General features: G+C 40.9%; 1 protein-coding gene across 1 annotated transcript in view; it reads left to right on the top strand.

The window, feature by feature from the left end:
* The window catches only part of IMPG2 (interphotoreceptor matrix proteoglycan 2), a 68955-nt gene extending 52436 nt beyond the window's left edge, over positions 1 to 16519 (top strand). The window contains exons 12-18 of the mRNA XM_060149371.1: positions 4082 to 4385; positions 5504 to 6807; positions 7422 to 7641; positions 12725 to 12935; positions 14235 to 14422; positions 15758 to 15969; positions 16436 to 16519. Coding sequence (XP_060005354.1) covers positions 4082 to 4385; positions 5504 to 6807; positions 7422 to 7641; positions 12725 to 12935; positions 14235 to 14422; positions 15758 to 15969; positions 16436 to 16519 — 2523 coding nt within the window. The remainder of the gene's footprint in view (positions 1 to 4081; positions 4386 to 5503; positions 6808 to 7421; positions 7642 to 12724; positions 12936 to 14234; positions 14423 to 15757; positions 15970 to 16435) is intronic.
* The last annotated feature ends 481 nt before the right edge of the window (positions 16520 to 17000 follow it).

Here is a 17000-nt window from a genome sequence, read left to right on the forward strand (position 1 = left end):
GTGCAGCTTACAACTCAGTTCTCTGGATAGAGTGAGAGAGAAACAGACCTCTTTAGCAAGGTCCTGCACAGCTGGGGAGGCCAGAGACTCACTCACATGCTCTCACTTTCCGCTGTGCAGAAATCATGTACAGAGAGGGTTTCTCTTGGCCCTGAGCTGTGCTGCCTTGGGGGAGAGCTGAGGTGGGTAAAGGGAAACTGTTCCTCTTACACTCGCCAGTGTGTCTAAAGTTGGACTTTTTTGCTCAAATGGTGTGTTTGGAGCTTCTCTGTTGGACTCCTGGACTTCCACAAAGGCTCTGTCATTCATGGGTGACTGTCTAAGTCATTGTTCTCCAGGGGCTCCCAGACTGTCCGAGAGGGGCTGGAGCCAGTTCACGGGCCACCTCAGGGTCCACAGCCAGGACTGAGGTCTGTATGCTTCTTACCCTGTGCATGGGTGGGCTAGACTCCTTCTGGGTCCCTTGGTGTATGATGCTGGACCCCACAGCTCCCACAAAGGCACTTTTGTCCATAGAGGATGCCAAATTGTTACTGTTGAAGGGGGAATACGAGTGGGGGATGTCTTACTCAGCTGACATCACTCTGGCCCATTCTTGAGGACCCAGAAAGTTTTAGACCCTCTAGTCAGAAACGTAAGGCAACTTTGTGTGTCTGTTTGGTGCTGGGTTATATAGGAGCACTGTGTACGCAGGTCAGTGATTGCAGGCTGCCTTCACTACATAGAGTTATATAAGGTTAAGTTCGCTCCTTGTGATGATGTACTCTTAAAATATTAAAATTTACTAGAAAAAAGCCAGAAATCTTTCCCCTGATTAGATCATCTTTTTGGCCTTACTCATGAATCAAGTCTTGATATCCTCATGTTTACTTCTGACGAGAGAATTCCCAAGAGGTAATTTCTTATCCTGAAATGGTTCTTTTATTATTATTATTTTTTAATCTTTTGCAGTTACATCCTGTCTTTTGAGGATGGTCTTCCTCTTTCTTTGACATATATCTTGCCTTTCTCTACTTTCTCTATATATTTCATTTCATCAGACTCTGGTCACAGACTCCAGTCTAATGCTCAGATGTGTCTTCCTCTATTCCATTTTTTGATCAAAGTCACACTGGCAAAAATATTCACTAGTATTGCGCCATCCACTTTTCATCACTTCCCTCTTAACTTTCTAGATTCTTTATTTCTAATCAAATTTAGCAGAATGATACCATTTTTGGTTCATGTTGTTGTTATTTTAATTGATTCTCATTCTTCCTTTTCTGGCTATTTGTATTTCATTACAAATTATGTAATCATCTTTTGACAGAAGTGATTCAAACTTTTATGAATTTTAAAAATACATTGCACTACAAAACATGGCACGGCCAGGGTTTCAATAGTAACAGAACCACCTGTTCTGTTAAGGGGTTAAGGGAGTGAAAAAGGGATCTTGAAGTATGCTGAGACTAATAACAGTGAGAAGCCATTCCCATCCATTGGATTGTAGGGCAAGGGGAGGAAATGCAATTACCAGAGCCCAGTGAGAGCTGAAGTTGCAATTGTAGAGGGACGCAGCTATGTCTGCAGTATTGAGGCTTGGAGGGAACTGGGAAGAAACACCGAAACCTCTCACTCTTCCTGTCCTTTGATCTTCTGCTTCTAAAAGTGTAAACTCAGACAGAAGACAGCTGGTAAGGGAGCAGGGTGATGAAATTATCAGAGAAGAGAAGGAGCTAGGGTGGTGGCAGATGAAAATAGCCAGCAGGATGGCCCACTTAAAATAGGACCTAATTAAAAGAGCATGAACAAGGTAGGAAGTGTTGGTGTCACTGAGTTCCACAAAAGAAAATTAGTTACTTGACTTAGTGCTTTTAGTTTAGAAATAGTAGATGAAACTGAGAGTATCTCCATATATATGCAGTAGTCTACTATGCATTTGTCACTAGAAGAGGGGATAAATTGGGTCATGCTCAGTGATTTCTTGCCTCATGTTCCCTCCCTTGTGACTAGGAGAGTGTGCTGTCTAAGGCTTCCTCACATGGACCCTTGATGGAGAGACAAGGGGAAGTGTGTAGGCAAAGCATACAAGACTAATTAGGTCATGACATTGGGTTGAGTCCCTCCCTAGGCTAGTAGGTTGTTTAGTTCCTGGCCATGGACTGAAGTGTAGGTAGCCACCTTAAAATTGTGTGCTTTTGTTTAAAAATAACATTAGGCTTGAGAGTATATGCCAGTGAAAATTCACTACCCTTGGCAGGAATCTCCTGGAAGAGTGGGGAGAGGATTCTATTCAGAGTTTCTTAGTTTTCATGGGCTTCATTTTGTTTATAGCTCTTCCATGAATTCTAGTCTTCAGGCAGGTTTATGCTTGTGGAAAATTTCTTAAAGGTTCCAGTTGATGAGAAATATAATGATTTAACAACTAAAGAAGTATTTTAGAAACCCAGACTGGAATAATAAAACCAACACATGATCAAGCTGCATCCTCTACTGAGGAGCTTTTAAAAGTACCATGTCTAGGTCCTACCCTCAGACCAGTTAAGTTAGAATCTCTGAGGTGTGGGCATTGGTGTCTTTAAAAAGCTTACATGTGATTTTTAAAAAAAATTATTTATTTACTTTTTTTTTTTTTTTGGCTGCATTGGGTCTTCGTTGCTGTACGTGGGCTTTCTCTAGTTGCAGCGAGCAGGGGCTACTCTTCGTTGCGGTGCGTGGGCTCTTATTGTAGTGGCTTCTTTTTTTTTTTTTTTTTTTTTCGGTACGCGGGCCTCTCACTGTTGTGGCCTCTCCTGTTGCGGAGCACAGGCTCCAGATGTGCAGGCTTAGCAGCCCTGGCTCACGGGCCCAGCCGCTTCGCGGCATGTGGGATCTTCCCGGACCAGGGCACAAACCCCTGTCCCCTGCATCGGCAGGCGGACTCTCAACCACTGCGCCACCAGGGAAGCCCGGTGGCTTCTCTTGTTGCAGAGCACAGGCTCTAGGCGCGTGGGCTTCAGTAGTTGCAGCACGTGGGCTCAGTAGTTGTGGCTCACAAGCTATAGAGCACAGGCTCAGTAGTTGTGGCCCACGGGCTTAGTTGCTCCGCGGCATGTGGGATCTTCCTGGACCAGGGCTCGAACCTGTGTCCCCTACATTGGCAGGTGGGTTCTTAACCACTGCACCACCAGGGAAGTCCTTGCATGTGATTTTAATGCTATTTAGAGTAGAGAATGATTGATCTTTTCTATTTTCCTTTTTCAGTTTTTATCTAGGAAATATTTTGTGAATTCCTTCTATGCATATGACACTTCTTACTTTTTGTTATTCAGCATAGATTGGAATATATAAACTCCTATCCAGTGTTATGGCTGTTTTACCTATTAACATCATTAAACTTTTTTACGTGGACTAACCTTCACAGGATTAAATAATTAGTATGTTCAATGGTTGTGTTTCTGTCTACTTTTCTATTCCTGAAGCTAAACTTTAAGATACGATTAGTACTACATTAGTAAAAAGTCACTGGAAAGAGAAAATTTTATTTTGTAAGTGTGATACCAATTCACAGATGTTCCTATTTGCTCAAGGTAAGAGACCACATTTTGATGTGTTGCAATTTCTTATCAAAATAAAAGACCTTAATTTAAGACCTTTCAGAATGATGAATAAAATTACTGATTGTTCTTTCTGCTGTGGGCAATGTGCTTAGGTCTTTGACAACAAATTACAGATATTAGTCACATCTGTGTATTTAAAGTATTTAAGCTAATAAGACAGAGGGAAAGGAACCATCTAAAGCAAGGCAAACAATATTTTCTCTCACAAACTCACTTTGTTTGGGGTCTTTTAAATATATTATCTCATCTATTCCCACTTTCCAGGTGAGATTCAAGCGATACATGATTTTTCTCTAGATTTTCCAACTAGTAAGTGGTTGAATTAGGATTTAATTATGGATCTGTTTGATTCTAGAGCCCATACTCCCCTTCCCTCCCCCAATATTACATTGCCTTTTTGTCCCTAGAAAATCCAGGAATGTAGATAGATAGATGGTATTTGAAATTATTTTTATGTGTTTCTTTTATCTATGATATGATTTAGCCTCTTTTTGCCCCTCCAGGATAATACCCCTCAAGCTGAATGGCCCTCAGCAGATGAATTCACCATGAGCAGTATTTCACCACTTGATTTCAGCTCTGGTCCTCCTTCAACCACTGGCAGGGAACTCTGGTCAGAAAGCCCTTTGGGTGATTTAGTGTCTGCACCCAAATTAGCCTTTCCCTCGAAGGTGAGCCTCAGTTCTTACCCAGAGGTTTTAGAGGTTAGCAGCTTGACTCTTCATTCTGTCACCCCAGCAGTGCTTCAGACTGGCTTGCCTGTGGCTTCTGAAGAAAGGACTTCTGGGTCTCACTCATTAGAAGATGGTAAGGAATTCTAATGACTTTTTGTACTTCTTTATTGTATCAGATGACAAAGGTTTTGAAGAGAGCGAGAGACTAGGGTTAGGAGAAAAGCATGGCAGCATTCATTAGGAGGAAATGTCTTGGGAAAGTTGTGTGAGAAAGGGAACAATCAGCTTTAATTGGTTGGAAGGGAGCATCCAAATAGGTAAATAATTAGAAATGAACTTGTGGGCTGGGCTGGGATCACCTAATAGATATTTTGAAGGCCTTGTTAAAGAATTTATAATTTAATTATATTACTATTTAAGAATTACTCTACTTACTTGAATATTTGAGTGGTAAACAAACAGCCACAAAGAAGATTATTCCAGTATCTTTTAATAGGATTAATTGGGGGCCAGTAGAGATTTTTAGCTTGTATCAGGCTTGAGAAGGGGAAAACCTGAACTAGGGCAGCTACAGCAGAGATTAAGAAATGAAAGTCAAGTAGCTGATTTAGCTGTTGTGGGATGTGACTCAGGGATGGAGTATATGTGAAAGAGGAAGATGAACAAAGATATAAGTAATGAGTCTAGGATTTTGAACATTGGGTGAACCTGAAGGCTGATGGATAATAAACATAATAAGGGGGAGTTCCCTAGTGGTCTAGTGGTTATGACTCAGAACTTCCACTGCTGTGGCCCGGGTTCAATCCCTGGTCGAGGAACTAAGATCCCACAAGCTGCATGGCGTGGCCAAAAATAAAAAAAATAAACATAACAAGGAGATGGAAATTCCTTGGGAATTTTCCTAGGGAATTTTCTTCCTAAGTTTTTACTAGATTCACTCTTTGTTGTCAGTATGGCTACCAGCAGTTCTTTATTTTCAGGGAGTAAAAATAATCACGTGTTTGAAGATGAATTTTTTCAGTACCTGATGTCTTGTTATCCTCAGTTAAGGGGCTTATAATCATGAGTGACTGTACCATATCACAAAAACATAATCATACCTTCTTGTTGTTTGCTGGATTTGGCAAAGTAAAAGTCAGCAACTGTCTGTCGTAATCTAATGGGGAAAAATGGGTAGCTGGTTTTATTAGGAGGACTGGGAATATATTTTGGCATCTATGTAGATTAATTCATGGTAAACTCTATTTTTAGGATTAACTAAAGTTAAAGGGTCAGAAGATTTTCTTTCTATTGATCCACTGCCTTCAAGCCCATTTAGTCGTCCTATGCCAAAAGAAATAATACCATCCATGGAAGACTCTGGGGTGTCTTTGACATCCTCACCATATCCGGTCTCCTCTGTCCCATTCGATATTCTTGCTAAAGAAGTAACTACACCTTTTGGCATGGACTCTTTGGCCTCCAAAGTCAAAGGCCAATTAGAAGCAAGCACTTGGATGCCAGACACATCTATGGAGAAAGAGTTCATATTTGAGAGTGGTTTAGGTTCAGGGTCTGGGCAAAAGGTAGGTCTGATTACTTGGCCATGGAGCAAGACTTCATTAGAGAAGAACACTGAACCATTTTCCAAGTCATGGCTTGAAGTTGAGGATTCAGAGGATTTACTTTTGCCAACTGAGGATACAGATGAGAAACTAGTTATAGATGACAGAATAGATTCCATAGATCAAAGTACTGAGCATTCAAAATATGGGCATTTTGATAGATCCACAAACTTTGCAGAGGATGAGACCCTTGGTGGACCTACTGTGTCCATCTTTGCAGAGACCACAACTCAATCTGCATCTCCATTTCTATCCAAGCACACATCAGAAGTACCTGACATTGACTATTATTCAATTACCAAATCACCTCCTCTACTGACATCTGCAGCAATCTCTGCTTCTACTGATAAACCAATTCAAGAAGAACCCTTTCTAAAGGAGGATATGGAACAAACTACAGAGTCATCCAACCGTGAATGGTTTGACAGCAAGATTTCAGTAGTGAAGCCAGATGTGCAACCTTTGTGGACCATATTGCCAGAATCAGATGTAGTTTGGGTAAGAACTTCTTCCCTAGAGAAACTGTCCAGAGACACATTGGCAAGTACACCACAGAGTACTGACAAGCTCTGGTTGAAAGCTTCCATGACACAGTCTACCAAATTGCCTTCAACCACAAGTTCCACCCTGCTGGAAGATGAAGTCATTATGGGTGTACAGGATATTTCATTAGAATTGGACCAGATAGGCACAGATTACTATCATCCTGAGCTAATCCCAGAGGAAAATGGCAAGGTTGGTGGTTATGTGGAAATGTCTACAAGTATTCACTCCACAGAGATGGCTATTGTGGCTCAGCCAACAAAAAGTGAAGACTTGGGTCATACCCAAGCCGCAGGAGCTTTGGTGGTTTTCTTCAGCCTCAGAGTGACTAACATGATGTTTTCAGAAGATCTGTTTAATAAAAACTCTTTGGAGTATAAAGCCCTGGAGCAAAGATTCTTAGAACTGGTAAGCATAAGAAGTGAAATACAGGCATTAGTGAATAATCGTGTATGAACCACCCCTCTTTCCCCCCAGAGCATAAGATCTGAGCCAAGGGAAGTGTGGTCTGCTATGGATTTTCATTTCCTATCATCTACAAATACTGTAATGGCCTAGGCTTCATAGGAAAATAATGAGACAGGTGGTTACAAGAAACGGAAAACACAAAATGGTATGAGCCACACTTGGATATTGTATTCTTGGATATTGTAACTTAGATACTGGATATTGTATTATATAATTTCTGGGACCGATACAAGTTTAAGATTTATATTCACATTTTATTGTGAGACCAGTGCTTTGTGGGTACCTGTAATGCCTTCACTGTCACGATCCTTTAGTGAAACAGAATAAACTCTCGGATGTCTAAAACTGTCTGTGAGTTCCATGGGGTTCCTAAATAACACTGAAACCTCATGACTCGCAAATAATTCACAATTCATACTTTTGTTGATGAACAGTTTAAATAACGTAAATAGAATACAATTTGGAAAAGTGGAGGGGTTCATCTTTGTTTTCAGTATGTATTGAACAAAATGCAAAACTTTGTCAATAAACTGACCAATTTTTGTGTATTGTAGCTGGTTCCCTATCTCCAGTCAAATCTCACTGGGTTCCAGAATTTAGAAATCCTGAACTTCAGAAATGGCAGTATTGTGGTGAACAGCCGAATGAAGTTCGCCAAGTCTGTCCCTCCTAATGTCACCAATACTGTATACGTGATTCTGGAAGACTTTTGCACCACTGCTTACCAAACCATGAACTTGGCTATTGATAAATACTCCCTCGATGTGGAATCAGGTAATGATATTAAATACTATGGTGGTTTCTTAGTGGAACCTCGTTATTTTTCTTGTGTATTTTCTTCTACACTGAGTCAAGATGAATTCAATACTTATAGGTAAAAGAGTACTATGTCTGACAAATTTTCCACGTCTTGATAATTAGTAAAATATCTCTTCCAAGGATGTCAATATCATTCTCTTTTCAAAAGGATTGTCCACACTTGTCTTTACATGTTTACCTCCCATTTCCTTTTCTACCTGCTGTATCTGGCTCTCTATTTTACTTATCCATGGATCTGTTCTTATTACATCTCTACGCTGCCAAGCCCAATAGCTTTGGCCTTTCTTGCCTTCTATGTTATTTTCCTACGTTGTTTTATCAATTTCCCTTATTGTAAGCCTAATATAAATGTCAGTAACTCTCCACATTTCTATATGCAGATCAGACTTATCTTCTGAGCTCCAGAATCAATATGTAACTATGTACTTGATTATCTCAACTTGGATATATACTATGTATATCAAGCTCAGACTAAGCCCTTAGGCTAAGGCTGAGCCCTTGTTTTCCATATCTGCATACCTTCCAACTAAATTTACCTCTCTCAGCTTTACTATCTTGATAAATGGAAGCTGTATCCACTCAGCTACTGAAGCCAGAAACCTGAAAAGTCATTCTGATATCTCAGTTTCCATCACCCCTTTCAGTCACTCACAAACTGACATTGATTCTGAATTCTAAATATATCTCAAATCTATGTGTTTTTCTCTGTCTTCACTTCCCCTACTTTAGGCCAAGCCATCATCATCTCTCATTTGGACCAGTTTCTCTACTACCTCTCTTTTTCCCTCACTCCCATACCTTCCCATTCATTCTCCAGACAATAGCCAGGGTGCTCTTTCTAAATAATCAGATTATTTCACTTTTCTGCTTGAAATACTTTCAATGCCTGCCTGGTTCAGTAGCCACAAGCCTGGTCCCTATCTTCTTCCCCAGTATCGTCCAATGAAACTAACTTCTTTTCTCACTATGTTCTAGTCAAACTAGCTTGTTTTGGGTTCCTTAGATTTCCAAAACTTATCTTGACTTGAAGCTTTTTGCACATACTGTCTTTTTTGCCTGAATCTCTTTCCCCTCTTGGCTGACTTCTGCTTACCCTTTATGCCTCAGTTCAAATGTCTCTTCCTCAGGACTTTCACTGATTCACCCATAATCTAGGTTGGTTCTTTTCCCTCTGTAGAGTTTATAACTATTGTAATCATGATAACTTATGCACATACTTGCTAAATAGCTATTTTGCCCAGTTGAACTGTCCACAAGGACTGAGACTTTATTTTATTAACCATTTGGTAGCCAAAACCTCGCACAGTGTCTTGCATGTAGAATGTACTCAAAAATATTGTGAATGAGTGAAATGAACCATTGTTTTAATTTGGAAGACTTGGATGCAGAGGGTACTGCTGGATCCTCAAACCTTTGTTCTTTTTTACCTTCTATATACCGGAGGACAGTGGTTTTGAGTAGGAGTAAGGTGGAATGTCTGGGTTTGTATTTCTCCAGTGCTTTTCACTCTCAGACTGGTTTGGAAGCCAGCCCTATTCTTTAACCGGGAAAGAAGCAAACATTCTTTCCTTTGAAATCCTTGAAGGACCGTTATTCACTGAAAGTGAGGGAAATGATTTAGCTAATCCCCCTATAGCCAAATCTTTTGCCACTTGAGTTCTTTAAGGACATTTGCACATTCTTTGCCATGTGGTGTAGTGGAAGAAGCAATTAATTATAATTTGGAAGGCCTGATTTCTTGCCTCTGCTCTGCCATTTATTATTTGTGTGATCCTAGATGAGCTGTTTTATCTCTGAGCCTTACTCCCTCATATAGCAAATGGGATAATGTTACCTGGCCTGTGTATTTCATGGGGCTATTCTAAGGATTAAACAAATAGCATGTATAAAAACATTTGACTAGCCATACAAATGCAAGCAGTGATGATTATAAAACTTTTGCAAAAGTCTACCCACTTCTTTTTTTTTTTTTTTTTTGTGGTATGCAGGCCTCTCACTGTTGTGGCCTCTCTCGTTGCGGAGCACAGGCTCCGGACGTGCAGGCCCAGTGGCCCTGGCTCACGGGCCCAGCCGCTCCGCGGCACATGGGATCCTCCCGGACTGGGGCACGAACCTGTGTCCCCTGCATTGGCAGGCGGACTCTCATCCACTGCACCACCATGGAAGCCCTACCCACTTCTTTTTAAAGGGAAGTACATAAATAAGTGCATTTACCTCAGTTTTGTATGTAACTCACATGTCAGCTCTGTGCCAAATCATCCAGGTTTATAGGGTCACCTTGTTCCTTAATATTCAAATGAATTTGCATTAGTCTCTCCCATGCGCAGTGTAAAACTGCATCCATGGCTCTCAACCCCTAATATCTCTAGGAATTATCAGGGAACTTAACTGTCTCTTAATCATCTCCAGCTCTGATTTCCTTCTGCTGAATTTCCAATCTCACATTTGTCTTGACCCTTGTGGTTGTTCTTTATGTTAATCCAACACAGATCATGGTCCCATGTTTTTACTTTCCCAAAGTACCTCTAACACAAGGCAGTTGATTCCATCAGATGTTTGTTGATGATATGAGGGTGATGGAGGAATTTTTATTGTAGCACAGGAGATTACTGTTAGATGTAAATATCCAAAAATTTCTCAGCCACCCTTTCAAGGGTGTCTTTTAATGGACAATTTTTTCTCCAGGACTAAGTCAGCTACCATGTTACTCTGGCCACTCTGGCTGTATTTCCAGACCTTCTTCACATTTCCTCTACTCTCATTCTCCAGGACCCATCAATCCTTCTCTTAGCCTGTCCCTGGAAAACCAGAGTGTAATTCATTCTACAGTTTAGATCCCTGTCTCCCATCCCAAGATTAGCTCCAAGTCTACCTTTGTTTTCCCATAAAGTCATTAAAGTACTCTTCCAAACAAAGAGCTATCTATTCTGGGCCTCCACCTTTAACCTGCACAAAAGACTAAAAATCAACTTTAAAACTCCAGTCTTTTATTCACATGATTAAAATATTGGTCTTGGTCTCTCTCCGTGATCCGGGATCAAAAGGGAGCAGCATGTATCTTTTTCCTCTTATGGATTCTGTTTTTCCTTTCCCTAGACACTCACCCACACCCATGGAATGGTCACAAAGTTTTAGAATTTTTAAATAGAATTTTCCTATTTCTTGTATATTTTTAGTTAAAAGCCTTCAAATTAAACTATTATTTTATCTGAAGGTTGGCTAAAGATAAGACTGACTTGTCTCTTGCTTAATTTGTTTTAACATGTAGTGTCTCAGAAATTCTTGAATTTCCATCAACAAAGAGGGACTGTGCAATATCATCCTTCCCACCCCCTATATACACTTCTGTACCTCACTGCTAGACCAGGATTAGATTATTTTCTGATTAAAAAGTCACAGAATGAATACCAGGGTAAGGATGTGAAGACTTAGGAAATACACAGTCGAATCCTGCTGTGTATTTCCCTTGTAGAAACCGCCATCTGTCAGCACATTTGTGTGCTCTTCTTTTTATATGAGCATCTTATTATTGGTCTCCTGTATTAGTTTCCTAGGGCTGCTGTAACAAAGGACCACAAACTGGGTGGCTTCTAACAACAGAAATTTATTCTCTCATAGTTCTGGAGGCTAGAAGTCCAAATCAAGGTGTTGGCAGAGCCGTATTCCCTCTGAAAGCTCTAGGAGAGAATCCTATCTTGCCTCTTCCTAGCTTCTGGTGTTCACCAGCAATCCTTGACACTCCTTGGCTTATAGATGCATCACTCCAATCTCTGCTTCTGTCTTTATATGGCCTTCTTCACTGTGTGTCTGTGTCTCTGTGTCCAAATTTCCCTCTTCTTATAAGGACACCAGGTATTAGACTAGCAGTAACCTAATCCCGTATGACCTCATCTTAACTTGATTACATTTACAAAGACCCTATTTCCGAATAAAGTCATATTCTGAGGTTCTGGGTGGACATGAATTTTGGGAGGATACTATTCAACCCAGTATCTCTCCCCATTCCTACATAGGGCTAAGAAAGATCAGCCGCAGAGATCCTACAAACTCCAAGGCCACAGATTCGTGCAAAATGTCTTTAATTTTCACAGTAGCAAGCAAATCATTGACTCTGAGAGCAATATTAATTTATCTGGAATATCTGGAAACTGAGAGACTATGCTCTTTGTTTTTTAACCTCCCCTTTGTCTTCTGGCTAATTCTTATGCTTTTTCATACAGATGAGTTTATGGGTCATTTACAGTTATTTCCTCTTTTTGTGGTATCTTTGTCACCATTTGCAATTCAGAGATTGTCACTGACCAGTGAAGAACATACAGTGGAACCATGGTAGGATGGAAGGCCCATCCATGGTCAATGTCTTTTATCATTTTTGACTGGTTTGTGTGTCCTAATTAATTTAAGAAAATGTCACTTTCTCTCATCCCATCAATGAAAAATGAAATCACTGAAGCTAAAATACTGTTGGGAATGGCCTGAGGAGGTGCAGGGCTGATTTGTTTTTCTGACATTAGCTTTCACTAATCTCCAATGTTCTTAGGCTGCTCTTATTGGGCTATACGCATCCCTGAGGCTTCCACCAGTTCTTCTCTGGATACTGTCTCTCCATCCATGTTCTCGGTGGGGTGGGCTGGGGGTGGGGCATGTAGCATCATGTGCAGCGTGGAGGAGGATGACAGAAGGATAAGGTTGGTGGAAATGAACGGTACATGAAAACTGTTTAATTTAGATCTACAATTACATGGATTTTAAAGCTTCTACATGCTTCCTACATAAAACAGGTAGAGGCTCACCCAGGTCATTGGGTTTTATGGTTTGGCTCTGAGTTTCAGAGAAATTTGACAAAAGCTCATCAATCAAGGATGAATCAGAAATTTTTTGTGGTGTGAATGGTGGTGTTGTATTTCAGTGATTCAGGAAGGGGATTGGATGTTCCCAGTACTTTGGATGGGGGAGCCGTAGTGGAGGGGTTTCATGTACCCCAATTCCTGTGTTTTGCCTTTCCTTGTATCGTTTTCTGGTTTGCTTGATGTTTTAGGTGATCAAGCCAACCCTTGCAAGTTTCAAGCATGCAATGAATTTTCCGAGTGTTTGGTCAACCCCTGGAGTGGAGAAGCAGAGTGCAGATGCTACCCTGGGTACCTGAGTGTGGAAGAACTGCCCTGTCAGAGTCTCTGTGACCTACAGCCCGACTTCTGCTTGAATGATGGAAAGTGTGACATCATGCCTGGGCATGGGGCCATTTGTAGGTATGCTATAGTTAGAGAGATTTTGGCTTCACAAGATTAGAGATACTTCCTCTGAAGAAAAGGGATCTGCGCCTATGATGTTAGGACGATCACAGCAATATTTATTATAGAAGTTATATCTAGGAAATAGATGGGTGCCATCGAGTCCTCCTGTGAGGACTGAGTCAGTTCATAGGCCTGGATTATACCCAGTTCAGTGGGTTATTTTATCTCATGCTCTTAGGGAGCTGTAAGAAAAACATTGCCTAGTGTCCTACAGAGAGTACTTAGAGTAGTTGGGTATTTTTGTGTTATGGTTCTTAGTGGTGATAACAAGGCAATTGGTGATCAAATTAGGTTTAGGCATATGATCGACACTTTACACTGTATCTGAAACAGAGGAGTTTTATTGTTCTATTTGAATTATGTTCTTAACAGCTTTGGGCTGCTCTTGGTCCTACTGAATATTCAAAAATAAAGAAAAGCAAGTATTTAAAATTGTGACAAATATATTTTAAGTATCTAAGATCTATTTTTTAAAGGTAGAAGCAAAGAAAATGCAGCAGGCAAATGAGCAGATTCAGGTAGCCTTCCCTGGTCACTCGCCTTAAAAAGAGCAGAGCAAATCAACCTCCCAACCACATCCAACCAAAGTCACATGGTGTGAAAGGAGAGAATGCTGAGAATAAGCCAGGGAAACATCAATAAGAGGACAATTTGTGAATTTCAAAAAGGGCAAATGTTGGCATGGATGCCAAAAACAGAAGAAATAGTTGGAAATGACTCACACTTTTCTATGTGTAAAGTTTAGCTAGAAAACTAAGAGGAAAAATAGTCTCTTGATTTCCAGAGAAATGAATATGATTTTGAAAAGCAGTGATTGCTGCTCTGGGAATTGAAGATATTTTTGCACAAGTGGGTGGCCTTGTGGTTTGGAGGATCTCTGCAGTGTGATGGAAGGACGTGAGGAGTCTAGGGACCTGGGTTCTAGACCAGCTCTGTTGCTGACTAATTGTGTGATCCAACACCAGTCGTTTTCCTTCCCGGGCCTGTTTTTCATTATCCATAAATAAGGAAGTTGACTTTCTTTAAGTCTAGTCAGTCTTTTATTCAGTCTTTACAAGTAGTCATTGAGGACCTCCTGGGTCTGTGCCAGGTCTCATGCATAGCCTTAAATCTTACCGTTTAACCTCTTTACTGAAGCTTCATGTGGTCAGCATTTATTTCTCTACCTGTTCTCAGTCCCACTGTAGGTTCTGCTGTTACTTGTTACTTTCAGCAGAGTGATTCCATTTTGGGGCTTGGTCCTTCTCGTTCCAGGTGCCGGGTGGGCGAGAACTGGTGGTATCGAGGTGAGCACTGTGAGGAGTTTGTGTCCGAGCCCTTGGTGATAGGCATCACCATCGCCTCCATGGTTGGACTTGTCCTCATTTCTTCTGCTTTCGTCTTCTTCCTCATCAGGACTCTTCAAGCTCGATATGTTAGGAGAGAAAGAGAGAGACCCTTCAGGTAAGTACGGAAAATTGCTCTCTGATAGACTAAAATATTCCTTTTATTCATTCATTTTGTACTTCCTGTGTGCCAAATACTGGAAAGGATCAGCGTGGAGGGGAGAGGGCTATAAAGTTGAATAAAGACAGGGTCCCTGTCCTCAAAGTGCGTCAGATTGGAAACAAACATAAGCAACAGTTTGGACACGCTGCTAGGGTGCCTAGATGAAGAATGAATTTGTTTTGCCTAGGGGAGGACATCTTAGAAGTTTTAATGATGGCTATGGTATTTAGCTGGACCAAAGAGTAGATGTTTGCTGCAGGGGGTGGGTGGGAGACTTTCTAGCTAGTTGCATGAACATTAGCACAGTCGGGGAGGCACGCATGAATCTCACTGCACACTGAAGGTCACGGTGGGGGAGGGGTTGGAAGGGTGATAGAGATGAGGGGAGGCCCTATGTGAGGACCAGATCTGTTAGTTCCTTCCCCTTTGGCTCATTCCAGTGGTAATTAGCCAGACTTTAAATCTAGATAAGAATCTGACAAGAAATGGAATCTGGTTCTCTTTTTAGTTGAGCATAGCTTCATTAACAAAGGAAATAAAACTGGTTCTACTTGCTAGACTAAGCGATCCAAGGACCTTTTGAGTTGTAATATGATCACAATCCCGTGCTGTACTTTGCTTCTGTGCTTCCAGGTCTGCTTCGGGTCTAGGTTACCTCCCCTCATCCTCTGGCTTAGGCCCAGGAGACACCTCTCCTAGGTTCCTAGAGCACCCAGGACATAATTCCATATTGTTCTTATACTTTTTATTGGGTCTGACTTTGCATTAGACCGCAGTCTCATTCTGGAGAGATTCCAACAATTCTTTGTATCATCAGCATCTAGAATGTTCCTAGGCATATAATCAATGCTCAGCACATATTTGTAGACCTGAAATGAATTTAACTGAAGCCGATTCTCCCCTGTATTTCTATTTCTAGTAGATTCTTTGTGTGGTTTATTTACCCTGGGAATAATGGAGCTGTATTCATTTAATGAAATACTATTGGCAGACATATTTCCCCATCAGCATTTATTGGGTGCCAGGCACTGTGGGGCAAATAAAGATGAAGGAGACATGGAACAGTTCCACAGGCACTTACCAGATAGTTGAGGAGATAATAATGATAACACGTGGTAAATAATTTTTGAGATTGATCTGGATATTTTTCACAGTCACCTCTCCTCGTCCCCCATTGGTATCCAGTTAGCCTCTTTTTCTTCCTCAACAGAAATCTTGCTCCAGGTTAATAGTCTTGCAAGTAGTTGAGCATCCAACGAAGAACCTGATTCAATCATACTTTTCTTTTTGTGGCCCCAGCAGGCAGCCTGACAGCCTCTCGTCTGTGGAAAGAGCTGTAAAGCACAACCCCGTGTTTGAAAGTCACGGGGCTGATCTCGAGCAGTACGAAGGACCCTACCCTCAGCGGCCCTTCTACAGCTCCACAGGCAGAGAGATGATTGCTGGTCTGAGCAGGGAAGAAATCAGACAAATGTATGAGAACAGTGAGCTTTCCAGAGAGGTAGGAAACTTGGTTTTTCTGTTGCTGCTCTGCTGGGTGTGTGTGTGTGTGTGTGTGTGTGTGTGTGTGTGTGTGTACAGTAGGTTGCAAGAAAGGTTGAAAATTATTTCATGATTAGTTTTTTACCTCATGCTATCTCCCAGTCGATGTGATATGTAGAGGGTATACAATTCTGCGCTGTCCTTATTTCCCACCCAGTGGGTCCTTTATCATTAATAGCAAATGCTCTCTCCCTCCACCCCCCCTCCTTAGAAATATATGTCTGGGTTATTCAGAGCAGTTCATGTAGTAGCCACACCTTCCATTTTTCTGAAAAGGCCATTGTTTTCTATAGCTCTCCCCTGGATAGTTCAGAAAGCCACAATCTCTTATAAAAATTAGACCTCTTCTTTAAAAAGCTGTTAAAGTTTTTCTAATGCAATGTAGAAAAACTTTCTTTTCCTTTTCTTTCTTCTTTTTTTTAAAGGAAATTCAAGAAAGAATGAGAATTTTGGAACTGTATGCCAGGGATCCTGAGTTTGCAGCTTTTGTGAGAGAACATCAAATGTAAGCGTTAAGTTTGCCTTAGAGTTAGTGCCACAAGCATGAATACTTAATTCCTGTCCCTGTGACATGGGTTTTGTTGGTAACCAATGTTTGTTGAGTTCTTTTCAATTAATACACATCCACACAGATTACCTCATTTATTCCTTCTAATGCCTTTATAAGTTGAATGTTTCTTACTTAAGTTTTATGAATGAGGAAAGGAAACCTCAACAAGATGGAGGGACTTACTCAAGATCATGATGACAGCAAATGCCGGAGAAGATTGAAAACAAAGACACTCTGTTCTGGCCTAGAGCTCCCTGGCTCTGTCATATTTTCTTATTAATATAGATGTCACCCATTTGAGTAGCTGTAAATCCTCACATATTTTAACATATACTTCCTTTTCCATCTCTGTAGATACTTTAAAGTATGCTTTGAATGAGACAAATTTCATTAAAGTGTGTCCCTTGCTTTTATTAAGTTCATCTTTTCTTTTTTTAAAA

The sequence above is a fragment of the Lagenorhynchus albirostris genome, chromosome 5 (assembly GCF_949774975.1).
Source record: "Lagenorhynchus albirostris chromosome 5, mLagAlb1.1, whole genome shotgun sequence".
NCBI classification, from domain to species: Eukaryota; Metazoa; Chordata; class Mammalia; order Artiodactyla; family Delphinidae; genus Lagenorhynchus; species Lagenorhynchus albirostris.